This window comes from Fringilla coelebs, assembly GCF_963513975.1.
Source record: "Fringilla coelebs genome assembly, chromosome: 11".
Lineage (NCBI taxonomy): Eukaryota > Metazoa > Chordata > Aves > Passeriformes > Fringillidae > Fringilla > Fringilla coelebs.
This window is the reverse complement of record NC_140037.1, coordinates 14,193,982-14,218,339: the sequence shown is the minus strand read 5'-3', so window position 1 is coordinate 14,218,339 and position 24,358 is coordinate 14,193,982. Positions and strand designations below refer to the sequence as shown.

The following is a 24,358-nucleotide window of genomic DNA, read 5'->3' as shown; positions in this document are numbered from 1 at the left end:
CTAGAAGAACACAAAGATGCAAAGAGACCACACTTTGGTCTATGTTCAGAAACTACATTCCTCTTGGGAAAAGTGTCAGGAAACAGTTTAAAACCACTGATGAACAAAATGTTGGTGTGAAATAGGAGAATCTCTCTTATCTTAGAAGTGTGGCAGAGGAAGTGAGAAGATTTAGGGTTGATAGAAGGTCCTAGATCAAAATACAAAGAGAAGGTATTTCCTTTCTCAAAGCATGGAGATGAAGAAGAGAAATAACAAACAAGAGGAGAGAAAATTCTGCCACAGTCTCACTTTTCAGAGGAAGAAATGTGGCAGTGGGTCTCTTATATCACTCAGACCACAGCTGTGTGCCAAGGCACTGCAGAACAGCTGAGGTGAGCCCCACCTAAGGATTTAGAAGAACAGTAAAATCTGCAGAGGCAAAATTATTTGCTCCTTACAGTATCTGTTTGTAGCTTTTAGTAACCACAAAACACAGAGAATGTGGGATTTTCACTTTCTAAGAGCCTAACTCAACCAATAAAACTGAAGATCAAGGAAGTTTTCTCCATTTCTCTGGGCACTAAGTGGCAGCACATGCTTAATTTCATAAATAATTCAAGGTAATAGGAAGTATTAACTTTAAAGTAATTATTAGCAAAAATAGTGCTTTCTATAGGAAGCCTAACCAGCAGCATAAACAAATACTTGTACTCTTGGGAATAATTACATTTATATTCATGAAATGAATATTTTTCAAGGACACCAGTGTAGATAAGCATAGGTTAGGGCATAGCATTTCTTGCAACTTACATATGATGCTGCATGGAAAAATGTATTTGGCTCAATCACAGTTTCAGAAGGGAACTAGGGTGAGACATGTTGTAACAGAACTACACATAAATCCAGACATATTAGCAATAGCAATTAAAATATAGACCTTTGAATTCATTTATATTATATCACTCTTTTTAGTGCTCCTAAATAAAGTTGATTCTACCAGCAATGGAATTTTTTTTGTTTGCCCCCAACTGTTAGGACAGGTTCCCTGGAATACTGCACCTCTCAAACCATCAAATATGCATCAGAACAAATGAGAGCAATGCAAACTAACAATTCATACTCCCTGGCTGGATTATGTGTGTCATCTGCACCCATTAATAAAACACAACTCTTCAGTAACCTCTGGATAATGTTTCATTCAGAAGCTAGGTGACACTGGGCAGGATTTGTCTCAACTCTCCAGCAGAGCAGGTGAAGTATTTGGTATACAATCATGCTGACTATTTGGTGAATGTGTTTAGGCTTCTGGAATATTGCATGAATGAGACACTAATGTAAAACACTGCAATATGACTGTTCACTGGCTGTTTTTTAAACTGAAATTATAGCATGATAATCACTACACAGCTGAAAATCGGGAAACAACCATCACATTACCTGTAAATTAAAAAACCCTCAGGCCACACATCACATCTTTCACTGAGCTGAGATCTGTATGTGTGCTTAGATATATCTTTAATGCTGTCAATCCATTGTTATGTACTGTGTGCAGAAATTACATTAACCAGTGTATGGATTTACAAAGCAAGACTAGAACAGGCTCAGGGTAGGGAGCAGATCACTAACTTAATGTTACAGAACTTCAGAAACTGAATGACTTTTGAAAGCATTATTTTCTGAGGAAAGTTGTAGGAAGCTGGTTTATCACTTAAACTATTTGTCTAATCTTCTTAATTCCTTACTGCAATATGACATTTGGTTGTCTTTATCTGAAATTTTAATCATTTGGAATGAACCTCTCATACCAGGTCCCTACCTCAGGGTGTTCAGGGAAGCAGGATGGTTATTCAGATTCACCCAGACATGTCTGAGGATGATGCTGGGGACAATGAGTTTTACATTTGTCACTGGAGACCACTCCTCTGAAATGCTCCAGGGCCCCCAGCTGTTGCTGGAACAGAAGATTTGCAAATTAGCCTTTATGTCAGTCTTGCATCCAAACTGAACACACACAAGTGCTCAGAGGCCCCTGGGTAACCAGAAAATGCTCACAGCACATTGTAGAGAGGCTGAGGAGACTTCAGCCCAGGGCTACAGGGCAGGTCTTTGCTCCCTGCACTCACCCAGCAAGGACAGCACTAGGGAACGAGCCTGGCAGAGGTTTCCTCCTTCTGCCCTCCCAAAGACCTCTGCTTAAAGGCTCTTAAGTGTGCTGGAGAAGACAGAGAGCTGATTGAAACTACTACAGAACAGAGGAGATGAAACCATCGGGACAGAAACCAGACAAACAGAAACAAGAAGTCAGGGGGAATCATTAAAAACAGAATAAATAGAAGGGAAAGGAGGAACACACAAAACCAAAAGGAGCAGGAACAGTGAGATGAGATCTCTTGGAGATGCTATGCAAGGTCCACAGGGAAGAAATTAGGTAAGGAAGAAATTAACTAAAAGAAAATTCTGGGGCAAATCTCAGGCTTGGAAAGAAAGTGCCTGGGACAAGACCAGGAAAAAAGCTCAACTTCAAGGAAAGGAGTGGAGAGAAAAAAAACCAAACCAACAAAAAAACCCCACAGCTTCGTACTGCTCTCAAACATTTGCCAGCTCAAGTAGAGTAAATGGTGATATTTGAACCTACATGTTACAAACTGCTAAAAACCAAAACCAAACTGCTAAAAACCTTTGTTCCAGAACTCCTTCCCTTGGCACATTACTATTCTCAATACAGATGATCACTACTCCAACTTGCTCAGGAACATGTTTTGTTTAATTTTCATGACATAGTGATATACAAAATATACACACATTCTTATTTCATTTCCCTACTCACTTCTCTGTGATCTTTGCCTATATGAAGAATAAAGGTAGAGATTTCAGTATTTGTTGTAGCAATGTGATGAAGCAAATTCTGTTTTCTTATAAATGGGCTGAAGCCTTCTCATTCAGAAAATGTATGGACTAGTCAGCATGCAAAATGACAGCAATAAATAATTAAATTAATTTAGTCACATGTATTTACACATAACGAGTGCCTTTGCCATAAGCTATTATTAGCACTTTTAAGTTAATTCCTAATGAGGCAGCAGAACTATGTCTGATAATGCCAGCAAAGTGCTGGAATTTTAGAACTTCCAGAGCACAAGATCTCTCAGTGAACATCAAATCACGCAGCCCTTCCTCAGGTAAAACTCCCAGTTCAAACAAATGTTTTCTCCCAGGGAAACAAGTCAGAAGCCAAATAAAAGTACTGGCTACTTTTTTAAACAAAACAAATCGTGACTGGCCTTTGTCACCAGTTCTGAGCTGGACTGTGGTGCTTGGATGCCCTGTGATTGCCAGCTCAGAGAACACACTGCTGCCGGAGCTCGCTGCAGTCACAGTCACTTGCCGCGCTTTTAAAACAAAACCAGACTGACAAATAACTTGAATTCTGGACCTTGTTAAAAAAAATTCTAGGCCAAGGGTCATTGTTTCCTATGCCTTAATGCTCAGAGGGCAGTCATGAAGTGTAATGCTCCAGTGTGAGATAATAAAATGCCTTTAGTACATTTCTTTGCATCAGTAGATGCAGCAGTCACAAAAGAAGAGTAGCACACAACTGCAATAGATAATGAAAGGGAAGGCAGCCTTTTCCACACACCAAATGCATTTGTAAATGTATTTAAAAACACTGATCTTTTGCAGTAAAGTTAATATACTGTTTTATATTCAAATATAAGTCAAATTTCTCTGGTTCTCAATGAACAGTGGCAGCCCCTGATTTACATTTGTTTCAAAGCAATTTAAATTTTTCCAATGGTCTCAAAATAGCCACATTTCAGCCCACAGATAAGAAAATCACTGTTAGCTCAATTCCAGAGAAAGTCTGTAAGGTTTAGAGAAGCAGAATTCTCCTCACAATAACTTTCAGTTAAGGATTGCCTCAAACCAGGGGCAGGGCTTTGCACTCGGTCTTGTCCAGTTTCATGAGGTTTGTGCAGACTCACCTGTCCAGCTCCACCTGTCAAGGTCCCTCTGCTGGCATCCCTTCCCTCCATCATCACCCACACCCCACAGCTCAGGGTCACTGGCAAACCTGCTGAGGGTGATCCCACTGCTCATGTCACAACAGAGATGTTAAACTGCACTGGTTCCATTTCTGACCCGAGGAATGTCACTCACTCCTCACTGGCTCCACCTGGGCATGGAGGTGTTGACAGCAACTCTCTAAGTCCAACCAACCATCCACCCAAGTGGTCCTTCTAGCAAATCCATGGCTCTCCAGTTTGGAGACAAGGATGTCACAAGGACAATGTCAAATGCTTTGCCCAGTTCCAGGCAGATGATGTCAGCTGTTCCTCCCTTACCCACTAACACTGTAACCTTGTCATGAAAGGCCACCAAATTTTTCAGGCATGATTTGCCCTTAGTGATGTTGGCTATCACCAATCACCTCCTTTTTTCCATGTGTCTTAGCACAGATTTGCTCTCTGATCTTGTCCAGCATCAAAGGGAAACTGAGCAGCCAGGTCTTACCTCAATTTCCATGTCACGCATTTGGCAAGATGTACCAGCAATGCTCCAGAGATACACCCCATCCCTGGTTCAAAGGTTTCCACAGGAAGTATTCAGAAAAGCCTGCTTCTAACAGAGGAGATGAAATATAACCACAGGTGAGATACACTGCACTGACAGACACTTTGCAGATCAGCCACTCAAAATGCAAACTGGATTAATTAGCAGTGTCCACCCTTAATCAAGAGACCACGGAACTAAATGATTACATCTGTCTGTACCCACCAAAAGACTACAAACCAACTACTGTCTCCAACTGAGGCAGAAAAGCCAATGCACTGGAATGGATGAAAAACTGTAAAACAAACAGACCTTACAACACCTGGAATCTAAAGTGCAAACTACACAGGAGACAGAGAAGCTGTGATTAACACCTTGTCAGGGGAGGGCAGCAATGCAGTAGGATAATAAAGGGAAAGTTCTCATTTAATCTTGGGACAGTTTGATTAGATGTAGATTTCTTTGATTTCTTTCCTTAAATCTTTAATAAACATTTGTGTGATTGGCTTACCATAGATAAATATCTTGACCTGTATTCCACCAAAAATCCCCCTTATTTAATGACTGACTGATTATTGCACAAGTCCTTCTGTGATGTGTAGGCATTATTATTTTACAAATGGATCCCACCAGCTCGTTCCCAGATGTATCATCTTCAGATTCAATAAGCTTCCTGCATAAACAAGAAATTGAATGGCCTTTGTCCTTATTAGTTAATAGAAAATTAATTTTTTAGTGTTAATTTTTGGGTTTGGGCCAGTTGCCAAATGTTTAGGGCAGCTGCTACAGCTGCTACATCTATAGACAATACACACAAGTCAGAGATGGAAAGATCTATTGGGTTATTTCCTTTGACTACAAAATGATGAAGAACAGTAATCAATAATCACATGCTTGTCACGTCCTCTGTAGTATATAATCACATTTGTTGGCTGGTTTTAAACAACTGCAGCCACAAAACCTCCACCACTTCATTTATTGCTTCGAACTACTCTAAAACAAACAAGTTGGAAAAAAGTTAATAGTCAGTAGAAACATAATGGCTTTACAGAAGCAAAGACAGAGGCAATGCACCCATCCAGTCTGAACAAGTTCCAACCAGGGACCCTCACGTTAACCCTCATAGCACAAGGGCTCCGAGAACTAAGTACGGTTCCTTGGCAAATTATTCCCATGTTGAATGACTACACTGTTTAGAAACTGTCTCTGATTTCATATTTAAGTTCCTCAGACTGCCAGTTGCAGCTCCTGAGCCAGCCCTGCTGGGTCTGTGTGCCAGCAGACGGTTCTGGTTCTGTTCTGCACGCTCCTGGTGCCACAGCATCACTGGGAGTGAGACACCCAGAGAGCCCCTCCCTCCCTGCACCCACACTTGCTTCAATCATCTGAGTCACTGAGATTTTCTCTACAGATTCAGGCCTTTAACAAAACCCTTTCCTTGAATAACAAGTTCCAAAGACACAACTGCATTTTGTGCTGCTCTGAGATTCTCTGATTTGATACATCCCTGGTGTTGAAATGCTCAGAAGTGACTCATCTGAGAAGTGTTAATGACAGCTGCTATACTTCATAGTTCCTTGACAAGACACATGTACACACACAGCCCAAAGTAGCATTTGACTTGTGGGCTCCATTTATCTCATTTACTGGCCCTTAAGGCCCCTTTCAGCATTACTGCTTTCCAAAGTAGCTCCTATTAAATATTTTATATTTGGTTACTATCCCATACACTGAATTTCATTCAATTTGCTGTGTATCCTTTTGGATCTTTGAAATGTTCAGTCTCAACTTGTGTGTTAGGGATGATGCTTTAATGTCTGCAGTTTAAATATCAGATAAGAATCATATTTCTATCATTTCATGACAACTTCTCATAAATATTTTTATGTTCTTAACACTGTGTCATGTTATCGTCCCCACATTTCAGATATTAAAAGCCCAACCAGCTAAATTTTAATACTGTAATAAACACCTATTTTTTTTTATAATTTAAAAATTGAAAATAATATATTTAGGTATATTTGGTAATTAATGCTTCAAAACATAGCCAACAGCAATAAAGGCAGCAAGTACCTCTTTTAATAGTCTGTTTCATTCCCCTGTTTCAACTGCTACTACCCCTATGCTACAAAATATGACGTGGGAAACAAAGGTTTCAATAAATGAAAAATAAAGAAAACCAATTATCTTTGACATAATAAAATCTTTTTTTCTGCAGAAATAAACAGTTATGCAAAGTCTGATCTGATACCACCTGAAAAACAGATAAGAATAATAAAGAAGTTCTTCCCAGTTAATAACAAAATTCTTTATTGAAGAGCTTAATGCATATTACATGAGGCTTAGAATGAAACTGTGGAAGATAAGAGATAAAATAATCAATGTATATATAAGTATATATACACCATTTGGGCTCTTCAGAGGACGGGCTCATCAAAAGGACTGGCTCAAGACAAAAGTCTTGATTTTGATGAGAATCTATTAGCTTTCTTCTAATGCAAATAATAAAAATCATTGTCTGGACGCGTTGTTTGGGAGATTAGAAAACAGCCAGCTGATAAGGTTAACAAAGTTAACTAAGCCTTTGTTTATGTTCTGTCTCTATGACACTGTTATTCTGATTTGGCTCATTTTTTGCATTTTTCCTACTATTTCATTAACTGCTAAAACTTCATTGCATATACTGAATATAGGTAAGCATTTCTAGTAATACTAGACACTGCAAAGAAGAGGCAAACTGGTGTAATGGACACAGAGTATTTCCAAATGCTTTAAATTCCACCCAGCAGAATGGCAGTAACTATGGCTTCCTCTATACTTTCACTACAGTTTGTCATATTTCAGCCTCTGAAATAGCAGCTCAATGGAACCAGGTTTTGTACTTGTTGGATATTTTCTTTTAGGATGACTATAAATTTCAGTCACAGTTACCAGTTTATCACAGAAGTGAGGTGACTCAGGAGCATGCCAGGAGTATGTCTCTAGCTAATCTCCTGGTTGCCCTCACATTAGCAGAACAAGCTACATTCAAGAGAAAAGTCAAGAAACTAATTCAAAGATGAGGAGTTAGGAAATGCCACTGAATTTGGTAGGTATTTATAATCAACCAGCTTAGATAAGCAGAAGGTTATTTCCTGTTCTGCTAGTCTTAAGGAAATAAAATGGCCAATAAGAAAAAAACCAAATCAACATTGAAATATTTATCATCTGTTTTCAGATCACTACCTCTATGTAGAGGAAATATTTTTAGAAGTAATTAAACCAAACAAACAGTGAGCCTGTAAGAAAGACCTACTTGTGGTAGAGAATTGTCCCTGTTTGTCTTCTTCTGTTCTGGTGACTCACTGTAAGCACCCAAAGAAGGGCCCACATTTGAAATTACCATCACAAGCTGCTGGGCAGAAGCCAGTTGAAGAACTCCTCCATATACTACAATTCTTATTCATATGAAAAGGAGGAAATGCTTGACTGCCTTGTCAGCTGCTTTTTGGGATGTTTGCTTTTCTTGTATTTGCACATTGATCAATACATGAAACCAAGAGAAGAAATTCACTCAGCTGAGGAATTTTGCAGCACTTTTCAAATTAACTGGAATTTTGATATATTAGTTGTGCAAAACAATCCAAATGCCAACAACATATTTACAGAGATTAACAAATTCCACACTTTTTACCTGCTTACCTTTTTAACTTGTGTTAGTGATGGATTTCAGCACAAGCACTCACACTTATAAAGATACTGCCAGGCCTCAAACTGCCTAAGCTGCTACAAGAAGCAGCTGCATTGAGGCAGAGCAGGTGTGCATTTACCACCTACCAGAATAAGCAGTGCAGCCACCTCCAAACCTGCATCCTAGAAGAGGTTGACAAGCACTTTAGAAGATCTTTCACTCTATCTCAGGAGTATTAGAAAGTCTCCTCTAGTTCTCTAGGAATAACTGCTTTGCAAAATTGTACATGTATTTTAAAATTCATTTGACACCTCAGGCTTCCACTTCTTCAGTTGACTAAGCTGGTTTTTCAGTTTTATCAGAATATCATATCAGAATATCACCAGTCAAGGACTTCACTAACACCATCACTGAAATATGTTGGTGTTCTCAAAGGACATAAGGAATCTTTAAGACAGGCAAGCAACCAGAGAACATTACAGCAGGAAGGAGAGAAAGCAGCAGGATGGAAAGCTTCTGCCATGTGTTTTTTGGCTGCTATGTTGTACACCTGAGCTAGGCAACTACACTCCAAAGAGTACTCAATGCTGTTTTCATTTCTCTTCCATGGGCATATAAAACTTCAAATTCCATCATCACATGCTGGAAGAGCAGCAACAAGAGGGAGAGCTGGGCTGGAGACTGGGGGTGGGTTTCTGTGATACAGAAAACTTCTGCCAAAGATTATCATTGAAACATGATCTGAGCTGGCCAAGGCAACAATCAAACATCTCCACTTTGTGGACTGCCCCTCTTGCTCTCCAGCTGGCTGAGGCTCTGTTTCCACATTCTGACTCCTAAATTTCCCATGTGGGAACCCAGAACCTGAGTTCTGCCAGCTGTCCAGAGCCCACATCCACCTACATGAGTCCATGAACATGCACTTTTTTTTTCATGACTGCACAAATCTGGAGCTTTGCAAGAAAATAACCTGAAACCATTAGAAAATGGCAACTCACTGCCATTTCTCTTACCAGAAGCTTCTTTCCATAAGAGCGGCCACGATTCAGTATCTCAAGAGCTCTTACTGAGCCCAAAACAGAAACTTAACTGAAACTGCAGGATTTGATTTAACTTTCTGCAAAACCTGAAGGGACATGCATTTTTTTTTCCTTTTTTTCAAACAGAAGGTAGTTAATAATTCAATCTAAACTGTTATAGAAGCAATGAATGAAAAAAAAGATTCTACACAGATTTATGCAAAAACTCAGCTGTTTTAGACTCTACTTATTATGGCTATTTAACATTAATAAGCACTGTATAAGTTGCAAAGCAATTGCAAACAAATGTGTTTATTTTATTGCATGTACAGCTGTGGTATTGTTTTTGCCATTATTAGCCACCAAGCAATGTATAAGATAGCTAGAAGAAAGCTCAAAAAATTCCACTAGAGTTGGCTGGTGAAGTACAGAAAATGCTTTCTATTTGATTTTGTATTAAAAAGAAATTGGATATCACAAGTCTAAAATGGTGATGCCAGAAAGATATTTTGAGAGAAATCACAGAAGACTGCCTTTAGAGAAAAGACGTCAACAAAAATGAGTGACTGAAATACTGTGGAGTACTTCAGACATGGACAAGAGGTACTAGGGATCAGAAATGAATTATTATGCTCTAAAATGATCCAATAAAAATCGAACTGTAGTGCAGTAATCAGAAAATGTATTGGAAGAGAGATAGGTTATAAAAAGAAAAAGGAGCTTTCAAGTACTGTAGGCTATTAGCTACTACTGAGAAATCTGGATTCAGGAGATTGTATTTCTAAAAAAATATGCACACAACCAAACATAGCTGAATTTGCTGTTCAATAGGTAGTGAACTACAAAAATTAAAAAGATAGATTGGAGACAGAATTAAAATAAATAAAAATAATCAATGCAACCATCAATAGGAGTTTTGAAATGAACACTGTACTGGCTGAACACACAACCACGCCGGCTTCAGGAAGAATGACTCAATTATGTTTTTCCCCACAGGCAAAGATATAAAAGATAGTTGTAGACACATTGAGCACATCAGAGAAAACCATTTGGGCAGTGCCCCTTGTTGCAGAGGAAAAACTGCAATTCTGAAGGGTGAATAATTAGAGACACCCTGGAAGAAATCCATTTGGGCTCTGATACCTCTGGCAGAGCAGCCCTGGCCCCTGCAGCCCCTGTGCCCACCTTCACAAATGCTCACCAGCACAGGCTGCCCACAAACCCTCACAAAATGGGAGGGAAGGTCTTCCTAATGGAAGCAAAGGAGAAGCACTGGAAAACTCAGCTGGGAGAGAGGAGGGCTGAGGATTTTTGAAAAAGGCACAATGTGAAGTCTTATTTCTAGTCAGATATGCTTCCTTATCAATATATATCAATATCATCTTCCTTATGAAAGGAAATTATGTAATATTCTGGGAAACTTTTTTGGCCTCAACAAAAATTTACAAGTACATAAAAAATAAATCTGGAGATTTTCCCTTCACCAGGAGCTTCATCAGCTTTTTACAGCAAAAGTTCCACCCCCATCTGTGATCAGCAGCAGAACCTAAACCTCTCCATGGTAATCAAAAGGTGCAAGCATCCACAAGTTGTTTTGTCATAAAGAAAATAACTGAGAAGTCTCTAGTGCTGAGCTGTAAATCCTGCATCACTCATCAGGTCCCACTGACAGTGCACAGCTCACAAGCAGCTCTTACTCAACAATTCAGGGAGATTCAAGTAAGATTCAATTCAAGCAAATTACATCAGATACTTTCTGATTGTGTAACTGGAGGTATGTTTATACCAAGTTATGCAGAAAAACAAATTCCAAGCATGCATTATGACCCTGCCACATCTGGCACAGTAAAATACTTGCTTTAAAAGACCTTAGCTTGACTGGGCAATAACAAAGTTTGCTGTCTCAAAATCACTGTTGGGGGGAAAATTAATAAAATAGATTGTTCTCAAGCCCAAAGTGCCACTTGAAACTGATGTTGAACAAAGCAATGAGGAGGGCAGACAAGTCTGAACAACACTTACCATGCCTTTGGTACATATAAAAGGTGTGTATCAATTCATAATATACATTTACTCAAAAATAATTGTAGGCAGAGAGGGAAAAAGTTTAAAAGCTACATTGAAAGATGAGAGTAAAACTCTTCCAATTAAATGGGAGGGAGAAGTGGTAGGAACCATAATTAATACAACACACAGTCTAGAAATAGCCTTCACTTTAGTCCCTTTGTTACCTGCTTTTGAGATCTTCTCACAAAGTTTCCAGCAATAGAGCTGAACAACCCTAACCTGTGTCCTAAGCCATCCCCACTTGCAGGTATTTCCTCCCACATGGATATCTTTTAGGATATGTGGTTTCATGGAATAAAAACCCATCCCCAGCTCCCCTTGTGGATCACCCAAGGCAAAGGAACTTGGTCACTTCCCAACACGTGGCTTGTGGTGCCCCAAGGGCTGCCCCTCCCTGCTGCCACAGCAGCTCCTGATCAGAAGCTGACATGTGATGCTCAGCTGAAAGCCAGAGCTGGGAACATGGTAAAAAATCCACATTGCAAATCATCTGGGGTAGACATTTAAGACAAAGAAAAAACCACTGGCAATGCAATTAGTCATCAGAATATGTGAATCTGATAAAAATATTACTCAAAAACATCTGTAAGAGAAAAGAAGCAGCCTGCAGGAATTATTCAGTGCTCCTGAGCCCATATTCTAGAAGAGCTAATTGTACAATGTATAGAGTGATGGTATAGAGCTAGAGAAGATTAAATAAACCAAATTAATATAGAAAATGCTGAATTTTATTTTGTAAGCCATTTATATAAAAGCAAGCTGAAACAAGCAGCATTCAAATCTGCTTTATTCTGAAAAATCAACTTCAGTTTCATATACAGCTTCTCAATCTTAACCTATTTTCTATTGCAGAAATTAGAAATCAGCTAACACATTTAGTCTAGGTTTCACTTTTAGAAGACTGCAGCCGCTGTGTTTCTTCTAGACGAAGCAGTCACTATGTTTCTTCTAGATGAAAGCTACTTGCTACTATTAATACTCCCCTTTTGTGAGACAGGGATATGCTAATATTCCTAACCCTGAATAATACAGATTTATGCTGATTTTCATCTTAGTCCCAAACCCAAGAGGAAATGAAATACTAACAAATTTGAAAATGTATGATAATACTTTCCCATGTAATTTAAACCTCAACGAATTAAATGGGTAAAAATTTAAAAAGGTTGGAAAGGAAGAATGAACCTTTCTCACCCATAAGACAATAATAAATTCTTAGATCTCACATCATCAAGGAAAAATAGTATTTAGATTAAACCTTGCTAGACTGTAAAATGGTAATTTGTCAGTATTTGTCACTTCTGTATCCATCCTGCACTCATTTGCTGGATCCCTTCTTTTCATTTCACTTATGCTGTTACAGTTTGGGCACGTCAGGGGGAGGCCATGAAGATGCTCAGAGAGCTGGAGCTAAGGAGACAGGCTTGGGCTGGACAAGAGAAGGTTCTGGGGAGATCTCAGAGCACCTCCCAATACCTAAGAGGGCTACAAGCCAGATGGAGAGGGCATGGAATGATAGGACAAGAAGGAATGGCTTTAAATTGACAGAGGGTGGGTTTAGAGGAGACATTGGGAAAATTATTTCCCTGTGAGGGTGGGGAGGCCCTGGCACGGGGTGCCCAGAGCAGCTGTGGCTGCCCCTGGATCCCTGGAAGTGTCCAAGGCCAGGCTGGACAGGGCTTGGAGCAGCCTGGGAGAGTGGAAGGTGTCCCTGCCCACGGCAGGGCTGGAACAAGATCATCTTCAAGGTCACCTCCAACCCAAACCATTCTGTGATGGGGCAGCTGTAACTCATTTTGCTCATTTGTAACTCATCTTGGGGATGAAAAAAGCCTCAGTTCTTTTTGGATTTAAAACCATGCTGGCTGCCAGTATAAAGAACCAAATGAGAGTAACTTGATCTCATTTATCTAGCAGCCTTAACTGTAATCTTCCATGATCAGAGTTCACAAGTTTTTCCTTAGCCTTATTTTCCACTAATGATATTCAACTTTCAGTTTTAAGCAGAACATCCAAAATTTTGATGAAAAACAGGTTCCAATTGGTAGAAACATCTACATTTCAAGACATATAAGGAAAACTGATTATATTTCAAAATAACTATGAAATGAAACTAAATAATTCCAAAGGACATACGTACAAAATATGACTATAGTTTGTTTCTGTAAATCAGATTGCTGATCTTCTAAAACATTTAAAAAATTAACCGAAAGAGATAAGAAATAAACAACACTGTAAACTTAATAAAACAAATAAAACATCAGGATAGACATGCTGACTGTTTAGAATGGAACTGTTCCCAGCAACACACTAGTCCAGAGATGTCCTCCTGTAGAATTCACAGTAAATATTCAACAACAGAAAAAGTATTTTGTTCAGTGTTTGCCTGGTCTCATAAATACTGCGAAATGAGAAGTCAGACAATCCTCACCCTTCTGCACTGCAGCACCCTGACAGAAAGCAGACACTCATCTCTCTACCCCATCTCAGTCCTCCCCCCAGGGGCAGCCTAAATAAACTGAGGTCCCAAGAACTGCAGAATCACTGCAAAATATTTTTGCACTGTGAAGTATTTCTGGAGATAATTTTCTTTGCATTCATACCCAGAATACTGCGGAAATAAAAAGGATTTAAATGAAAGGAGAGATAATTTATATTGCTGCTGGCTCCTCAAGGCACATCCACTATACTGTATCACACAAGGGAGGAAAGCCAAGAGATTTTTTTCCTGAGCTCTAATGCCAATTTACTGATTTCTGGAATAAAAATCAGAGTGTACTCTTCTCCTCAAGTTTTCCTCCCTCCCCTCCTCCTCCCCACGAAAGAAAAAAAAAGATTCAGGGAAAAAAATTTTACACAACCTTGTGCAAATGGACTGATAATTTTTACTATGCTGTGGGAAAAGGTAATTTATATTCTGGAATAGAGAAAGTATTTCTGCTACAGTCTAAACACTGTTTCATTATCTTTAATGTAAGATACTAAATATTGATATTTGTCTTTAAATTAGTGTTCACTGTGCTTAAAAGAGAACCACAAAAAAGAGAATGTTTTAATACTGTGTAATGATTTTAATAGACCACATGAAAATTGTAAAGATTAAAATAGCAGACATGCAGATGCAATGCCCTTGTTAGTCAGAAAAAGTAATAAAGATGGTAATTTTAAAAGGCAGAGTTTCCCCCACAATAGCGACAAAAAAGTCATTAGCTGAATTTCCATACATAAACAATTTCAGAAATGGCTTAAATACTGGGGGCACAAGCTCAAGACTTGCATGATATTGCAGCTGAGGTGATGCTGCAGCGCTTTCAGAAGCATCTCACACTTATCCAAAGCAATTTGGATAACTTACATGCTGCCTTTGAGACAGTAACATTTCCAGAGGAACCACTCTAAGGTCAACAAAAGCATCTTACACTCTGAACAACTGCAGCAGAGCAGCTCCCCTGTCAGTGAATATGCCAATGCTCCCCAGAAGACATCGCTATGTTACTGCAGGGGCTCACATCCCTGCTTTCACACTCAGGAGCTGCCTTTGAAACAACAGCAGAAGCAACCAACATAAACACCATGTAAACACTAAAAGATCAAAAAAACCTTCACAACAAAAGCAACAGAGGTCTTTTATTAAGGGAAGGTAAGTGGCCCTTTTCTGTCAAATATCCCAAAGTATCATAAATCAAATATCTGACAAGCTCTAGCAGACTACAGAAGGAATTTCACCATGAGGGCTTCTGCATTTTATTGATGAGGTTGCCTTAATCTATTAGGTGCCTTAAATGATCTGATAGGCAGGAGTGTACAAACAGAATGGAATCCATACCACAACAAAAAGGCAAAATAAAGCATACAAGGAGCAAAGAGAAAAATATTAAATGAAACAGAGGGATTGGGATTAAGACCAATATTTACCTTTATATTTTCAAAGCTACTTACACATATTTAACCTAATGGGTCTACTTGCAAATTAGTAATTCAATTTCTTAATTGCACCACTGTAAATAGAAAGTGACAGGACAGGAGCTAATGGATATACTTCAGCCATCATTATTAGAAACACAGTCCTGCATAGAGAGGCAGCCACATGCCCACTTCTCAGAGCATGCATTGCTATTGTAATGTAGCTGTTGGTAATAATTTCCTGGAGAAATGAGAAAGCCAGAGATCAGCTTAATGCCTTAGTTGTTTACAAAATAACAGTAAATAACAGCAACATTAATCACAATGCTGTCACCTTCTTACATTAAACACAAGACTTTTATGAAGAGCCAGATCCAAGCCTAATTTAAACAGGTGTGAATTCACAGTAGGTCTATTGTCACACACCATAAATTAAATCAGAGCCTTGTCCTTAGCTAAATCCTCCCCATGTCTGCACAGCTACAGCATTCACAGAGCTGTGCTTCTCACACAGCATCAGCCATTGCAGCATTTCCTTTACTAATTAAGTACCTTTATCCCTTTAACAGATACTGTTCAGGTACTGAATATGAAGGGCAAAGAACTAAGGTGACTTGTCCAAAACTCACCCATCTGCCCAGGAATCAAAATGAAAAATCCCCAGAGATTTAGGGACAGTCAAAAGCTCTGTTAAATGGATCACTGCTCCCAGGCTATAAAACAAATACTTAGATGAATTACACAAGAATAATCTTACATGTTTCTAGCTCATTAAACTTAGCTTTGATCTGTAACCTACCAAATTCTCTACTACATCTACTTATTAATATATGGCTAATACTATTACCCCATCCTTGCAGCCTGCCGTTTAAAATATTTGTTATTATTAGAAGTATTGTTTCAAATAGAATCTGATACTATAGACTCACGTTAAGAAAAAATTTTCCCAACACTTATGGTGGGCAAAAAAGGAAAAATTACAGTTTTCCACAGCTGTTTTTTCCCTCCTCTTGCTTTGCCTTTAACAAGACAAACATGTTATTAAAAAAGTCCCCACACCAGATCTCACAAGCACGCTAATGCTACATTGCATGACCAGTGGTATTGCAGCCTGTACTAAAAACTTAATTTCTTGCCTACAAATCTCAAAGAAGTCATTGTGAACTACAGCTAATACCCAGTTGTCATAAAATAATTCAGCCATAGAAATTGAGCAGAAATGTGGATCCAAGATGAGTCTGCATTTCACAGTACACTCCTCCAGCACTGGGAATCCTGTACTCTCCTACTGGTTGTTGCTATGGTGTAGAGAAAGAGTAACTAATTGCATAAAAACATCTAAGTAGATGTCAGGAATGAGCCAAAAAAGTCAGACTTAAAAGTACATCAAAGCAATCTGAAAAAATAAAAGAGGTTAAAAATTGTGTTATTGCAGCAATGGCTGAAGTTCCACACTAGCTCTCAGCTGAGAGGTAGCAGCTAAAAGAGTTGATGGCTGTGCAGATGTGCTAAATGTGGCTCAAAATGGATAATGGCATGGCATAAATGCACTTGAGGTCAAATTCATCATGTCACAGCTGCATCCTGTAAAGGAAAACATAAGAATTGAATGAACAACAATGAGGAAGGTTCTATGGACACAAAATGGACTGTGGGCTGTTTTTAATACACTACCTAGTGTGGGAGGCAGATCTGTGTCAAGCCATGTAATTTCAGGGATATATGTGGAGGTCATGCTTTCTGTAGATCAGGTTTGTATTCTTTTCTTGACCACACAGTCCAGAAAAACAAACAAACAAACAAACAAATTTGCCAGCTCAGTAATCTGGCAGACAAAAGCACTGAGTTTGATGTTCTGACACACTGCAGTGACAGACACCATTGTACCAGTGAACTGAGGGCAAGTGCAGTCTTCAATGGAATAAAGGAACTATTTTTGATATGGTTATTCTGTGGTGTTGCTGTCTGAAATTTACATTCACATACCACAGAGTAACACTGTGTTTAAATGGAGCTATTTATACTATACCAGAGAAAAGCAATGGTCCCCAAGAAATTGGTCATTCATTTTGTGCAGTCAATATATATTTGCTTAGCCTCAGGCAAAGCTGAAGGCAGTCTGTGCCCTAATAGGCTATTATTAGTTGCCATTAACTTGACAAGAATAAATGGGAACGTTGGTGTTTCATACAATCTGTTTAATGCTGCCAAAACAACCAGAGTGTGTTTTAACAGTGATTATGACAGAGTTGGTGTGTCTACTAAGAAAAACAATCCTTAAATAAATTCTCAAATTGGGCTACCCACAATGAACAGAGAAGTATTTATCCTGTGCCAGGGAACTTCAAGCTAGAGCTTAGAATGAATAGGAGAATGTCAAGAAATATCTAAAAAGAAGAAAATTTTACGAAGTATATTAGCTCCAGATCAATGTAAAGCAAAAAACTGCCTTGAAAACAAATCTACTGGAGTCCACACAATTAATTGTCCCAGTATTACCACAAAAAGACCTGTTCTGCATTTGTAGCAAAAACTGTGTTCATAGAGGAAGAAAAAAAAAAACCAAACCCAAAACCCTACTGACCCTTTCAAAATATGGACAACAATTACAATGTTTTCTCAAATCATGCAAAAACTATACCTTTCTCATTAACTTTACTCCAGTTCCAAATAGCTGCATTCACCATTTGGTCAACCCCTCGACATACAGAATTTCTAAATACTTTTACAGAAATTAGGAAGCATAATTGAAACTAATATTTCATGTACTTCTAGCAACAGATCTTCTGCACTCTCCCATTTTCACACCAGAGTAGTTACTGGCAGGCACAAAAAAAATACATTTCCATGGCAGAAAGTGACAAGGATAAATGCAGCACTCGTGGCTCCCTGATAAAGCCCCTGGCACTCAGGACTGCACAGAAACAGGAAGATGTGCCATCTGTGACATAATTTAAGTAGAGATTTATGAACTTCTGTATTCAAAGAGTGCTTTGTTGCTGAGTTCCAGCCCAGATGAAAAACACACTGCTCTCTGCACCAGGAATCTTGGCTATGAACTTACCTGTGAAATAATAGATAATAGAAACAAATATAGCTTGAACTGCAGTGTTCAACTTTATTCAGACTTTAAATTTCAAGACTGTAATTATTATAATGACTCAAGAGCACAGGAAGCACTGATACCTGTGTAGTTGGCCCTGCCTGGAGACACCTAAAGAATTCAAGTGAACCTGTGCCCTCGGTTTCTCTCTCTCCCAATTTGCTCTTGCCCTCACTTTCCTCTCCCAATTATTTAGTTAAAACTGGTACTCAAGCACCTCAAATATGAATCCCTGATTTAAAAATTGCTATAATGGTTACCGGAAATGAAATATTAAAGCCACATGCCAAAAGACTGTCTACACCAGTTTAAATTGATTTAAATCCTTCTCAGAGACAAACCTTTAGAGGAAAGCATTCTCTGGGGGGGAAGCACAATGTTGTGTGTCTTAACAACACTTAACCCATGGTTCCTGCTACATCTGTGCAGGATGATGAAGGTGCACTACTTACAGTAATTTTCATCTACAGAAGATTACTTATTTAGTGATACATGTACTACTACTCAAAATATCATCATACCCAGCTGCACCACAGCACTCCAGACTAAAATACAGAACTCACTTACAGGCTTAATTTGCTTTCAATACTTCTGCTTCCCAGCACCTTACAAGGGAAAAGTGTATTTTTTACTGTAAATGGCCCAAGTATGCACATTCCTTCCATGCAGCATTCCCATTTTCACAGTTAAGGGCCAACCAATGCCAGGCAGACCAGACTCAACTCCTTCAGCCACCACCTAAAATTCAGTGTCTCTAGGAAAACACAAACACACTCCCCCCTCAAGCCCAAACAAAACCTCCCTATGCAACAAACACTCCACAGAGGATGGACCCCACAGAAGGCAGCCACTGCACACTGGAAATGGGGTGGCACCTAAAAATTAACTGATTCCACCAACACAATAAAATGTGGTAGCCCATAATGCTTAATCCTCAAAGGAATATTTAATTAGAAACAAGCTGTGCACTAAAGTCTCTTTTTTAACCTCAACCAGATAATGTAATATTTTTAAGCCTATATTGGACATTATCATTGGTACTGGCAGACATCCAGGTGAAATGATATAATTATGAGCTTCATGTTTGATAAATTCCAACATATAAGTATAGAAAAGCCATTTATACTGAATCAGTTGTGTTAACCTTATGACTACAGAGGCACTAAAATATGTCATTGACAACACTGAAGTGTCAATATTTAATGACATCTAGACCTGCCATAACATGCAGCTATTAAACACAGAAATTAAAATATCAGCTAAGCTTGTTGATCTTAAGCATGATAAATTTGTTTACTTACTATACTTTGTAAGGAAGCAGAGTAAATTTTAATCAATTTTAATGCAGAGATAAAAAAATACTAATTCCTCACGTTACTTAATTAAATACACATTTTTCCCTTCTGTGACACACTTAATTGTAAGAAAAGCAAATGACTAAAAAAATCCTGAATGAGACTGAATATGTAGAAAACACAGATACACAAAAAACAAGCCCATGTGACTCACAAGCCCACTCTCTATATGCAGAGAAACACAGAACTGAGAAACAACAAAGACCTGTTCATTCTGTCCTACTGATAAGGCACATCTTCAGGTGCAGGATAAGATTAGAAGTAAATAGAGAATTCAGGACTGCAGGTTGTCTTTCTCAAGACACCTGGCTGAAGAGCCTTAAAGCTATGCCCAGAAGCCACTGGAGCAACTGTATGAAAAATGGGATATAGATGTACATATATAGATATATTTAAGAACCTAATTCATAGTCCACCAAATTCAAACGATAAATATCTTATGACATAAAAATGAAGAATGTGGGAAAGTTATTAGTCTTTAGAGAAATTATGTTTTAACAAAATCACTGTTTCATTTTTTTGTCTTATTTTCTGTCTTAAACTATAAATACAATACACACAGCAAACAACCCCTTTGCCTTACATACAGTACAGGGATCTAGGAAGGAAGGGGGAAACAAGAAAGAAAATAAAAGAGAAAAAAAAGAAAAAAGGAAAATAAGAGAAGTAGGAAAAGAAAGTTTGGAATAAATTACTCCTCCTATTGAGCACATGAGACGCATTTCTTTATTACCATTCTCCCCATCAGACTTCCTCTCATGGTCAGTGTCAGTGAGGGACAGAGCTGAGTTTGCCCGGCTGGACATGCAGGAGCTGTGTTCGGATTTGATGCCCCTCATCCACATCCTCAGGGCGTGGTCCGGGGACGCTCCTCCTTCTGTCTCAGTGTCCACATCCGAGCCCACCTCCAGAGGGTAACTGTGCTCAGCTACACCGTGGAGGTCAGTCTGATAGCCAGAGCACAGGATATGGGGAGTCTCACAGAATTCCATGTCTGGAAAAAATAAAAGTTCAGAAAAAAATGTAGCAGTGAAAAGCAACACAACTTTGATTTTCTTTTGGAGAATTTGTTTTGAGAATTAACATTGTTCACACTATTAGAAGACTTTTTTTGGTCAGTGACTCACTCTGCTATCTAATCTACTTTAAAGGTAATACAACTAGAAGAATATATAGTAAAATATATCGTGCTGCACTGTAATTGTGCCTTTTTGTCTGATAGGAATATGCATTATAGCTCAAACATGTGCACGCCCACACACTGATAGCTGCACATCAATTTACAACTGAAGTGAGCATCTGCAAACACAGACACTTTCTCACGTTTTGCCAGGAAGGCAACAGCTCTAAATTAATCTCAGTATGTTTTTATCCTAGGGAAAGTGTAACAAATTTCCCAATAGAGAACTTAAAAATGAACATTTAAAGTATTTGGTTTATTGTGGAAGACAAAGAAAAGGTACTTACCATTGGCTTGCTCTTTGAGAGTGCTGTCCTTGCATATTCACACCAGTGGGTTTGGGTTCTCCAGTGCTGGTGGCCTACAGGAACTTCCTAGAAGAGCAGTGACTCCTAGGACTGTACAAGGGCCATGCCATGACACCAAGCCATCTGAGATTTGAGAGCTGCACAGTGCTACGAGTTATTCTTACTGAACACCGCAGCCGCTGGGCAGCAGAAATCCAAGGACAAAACAGAAGGTGGACAGGACCCATCATGTGAATATGCAGAGGAAACATTCTCGAAGAACTACAAGTAAGTAACACACATCAGCAAATTGCAACTCCCCTTTGAGGTAGCCTCTGCATATTCTCACTTGTGAGAATCCAATTACAAATGCAACTCACAGGGACTATGACAAGGAGTTCTAATTAAATAAGGATTACAGAACTGCACTTCCTAATTGAACATCAGACCTGGGATGCCATCTTGAGAGACTAAATACAATATCAAAAATGCATACAGTATTTCAGTTTCTAGAAAAGAAACATTAGAGACAAGAGTCATTGTTTAAGACTAAGGACAAGTACTCTTTTCTACTGTCATCCTCACCAAAGCTTTAATTTGCCAAACTAATCCACTTACCAGCTAGTGAGAGGAATGACTCTGATTTTAATCACTCTCTCTGAAATAACAAAAAGCCCTAGTATTTTCTAGAAGGCATCAACCAAAATCTACAAACCAAATGCTAAAATAGAAATTGAACCACCTGAGGAAATTCTAATTCATCTGTCTCTATACATCTTTCTTTTGCCATCCAAGAATTCCTGAAGGTCTTGGCTTTGAGCTCAGGGAATGGCAACCTCATTTGTGGAGGGCAAGGGAAGAAGGCAGGCACCAAACAGAACAGCCTCACAGTCCCACAGGAGTCATGGAAGGTCAGCCTGTCTCGCCTGGTGTTGCAGCATCCCCGCAGCTCCAGCTCCATCCTGCTCCCTTTGGAGGGATGATGCCAAGGGCTCCATCACCACTCTGGGCTTTTCCAGAGGAAGAGGATGTGGTCTCAGCCCTATCCTTGAGAAGCTGAGATGTGCCTTCACAAGCCCTGTCCTCCAAGTCTCTCAAATGCACTGAGGCTGACTCCAAAGTTTGATGACTACGAGAAAACAGCCAAAATATTTGGAAGCAGTGGTGTAGGGAATATTTGGCATTTGAACTTCATCTGCCTTACAGCAGGTGTGATTTCAAAAAAAATCCTCTGATCCTTCTTCCCCTTTAAAAGAGATCTTTGCTTATTTTCACCATCTGAGGAACTTCCCTATAATTAAAAATCTTCCTGTAACTTCAAGAATCACCTCAGCTGATGCCAGGTCCTCAGGGGACAAGGATGCAGGCTTTTTTTTTTTTTTACATTGCTGTCCCTCCAGGGCAGATGTCTGCCATTAGCAGCCTGGAGCCCATCTTCTCCCTGTTTGCATTTGCATATGCCACAGGGAAAACTCATCCCAGTAAATCCCACAAAATGCTAATTAGATTACACATTTTTAAGAAGGACACTATTTACCCTTCAGTCTATATGTTAATTCCTTTTTCTTTTTGGCAAAAGAGACTTTTCATACTCTAACTCGTGTTCAACTCAAGTTTAACACAATCTATTGCCTTAATAGTCTATTTCTTAAGTACACAAGCCTTTGCAGGATTTTAACTCCCACGGGATGAATTTTCTGAAAAGCTTTTACAATGGCAGAAGTGGCTGCTTTTAGTCTGCACATCTAACCTTTTTACCTAAAATACTACTTATTTCCACAAGGAGATAAAGTTCAAGTAGATTTATGATAGATTCAGTATTATCACAAAGACATAGTCACAAGAGAAATGAGAGGACATTAATACAAGATTCAAGGTTTTGCATGAACAGAGGACAGAGGAAAAAAAAGTGGCAGTTATGAAGATGATGAAAGGATTTTCAACTCTGGACCCTCATGGAGCCTGCTGTAACACAGCCATTAAAAAACAGGTACTTTATCTCACATTGATACTAATTAGTTTTTTCAAAAAGTAATGCATGAAGAAATATAAACCACCTAATGAGCAATAAAAGGAAAGATAGCTTGTTAAAAAAAATCATTTCAATTAACAGACCCCTTTCTTTCTACTTCTAAATACAATTTTCTATTAAAAAAAAAAAACTTAGATAAGCAGTTCAAGAGAAGTTGGACAGTGGGGCCTCTGCTATTTAAGGCTGATATGAGAACTGGGCAGCTGACCAGGCAGTTCTAACACAGGTCCAGCTTTGCTCACAAACCAAGTTACTGAAAATGCCAGGCAACTCATCAAGGGTTTATTTACAGTAGCATCAATTTAGCCACCAGTACAGCTCAAAACTTAAGTTAGGATTTTCATGCAGATACAAACACTTAACCCAGTGCATCTTCCATTGTATGGTCAGGAGGAACTCTGTGCCACCTACTCTCTTTGCAGCTCTTTTAGATTTTCTGGCACAGGTTAAAAAAAATTAAAATTACCCAAGTGAAAGACCACTGAGGCCCTTCTCTCCAACCCAGTAATTCTGCAAACTTGGACTTGCAGGACTCGTGGAATCTCCTCACTGTTGCCATTTGCCAAGAATTCTGCTAAGTTCTATCAACTAACCACAAGGATAAATAAATATTTATTTCAATAAATAAATATTTAAAATACAGAAAAAATGATCCAAACAAAGAAGATAGAAGAAACATAAAACTAGAGTCAAAATAGTGATGTACATGAAGAACTTTCCTTTCCAGTCATCCCATTCCCTTATGGAAAAATATTTTGTATTAATAACAGAATGATAAATAATAATTTAAATTACTTAATTGACCTATGTATTCAATTAGAGAAAGAGCTTACAGAAAAATAAATTTTATTTATAAACTGGAATAGTTTGATATCTGGCAATTAGGTGCCTTTTATGAACCTCATCATATAATTAAGCAATTGCAATTTATTGATTGTAAAAGTCTTTAAACATCACTGATTCACAAACTAATTTTTTTCTTGATTCTTGGTATGAGTAGTTATTACTCTGAGAACGCTCCCTGCTCAAACACACACAAAATCAATTCTCTGGATGAAAAAAAAAAAAAAATTGCTCTTTCTGCAAATATAAAATTATAAAAGAGACTAGGTAGCTCAAAGGCAAGGAGAAAATACCAGTTTTGGATTTTTAAATCCGTGATACTTATTTTGGCCTAGTGTCCTCTTTAAGACTGGGTTGTTGAAAACACTG

At 38.6% G+C, this 24,358-nt stretch overlaps 1 protein-coding gene across 2 annotated transcripts in view; it reads right to left on the bottom strand.

Annotated features, from left to right (window-relative positions):
- The window catches only part of TENM1 (teneurin transmembrane protein 1), a gene marked incomplete at both ends in the record, with an annotated part of 224,038 nt that overhangs the window by 177,518 nt on the left and 22,162 nt on the right, over positions 1 to 24,358 (bottom strand). For both annotated transcript variants that reach the window (XM_084212897.1, XM_084212898.1), the window contains one exon: positions 20,381 to 20,641. In XM_084212897.1, coding sequence (XP_084069023.1) covers positions 20,381 to 20,641 — 261 coding nt within the window. The remainder of the gene's footprint in view (positions 1 to 20,380; positions 20,642 to 24,358) is intronic.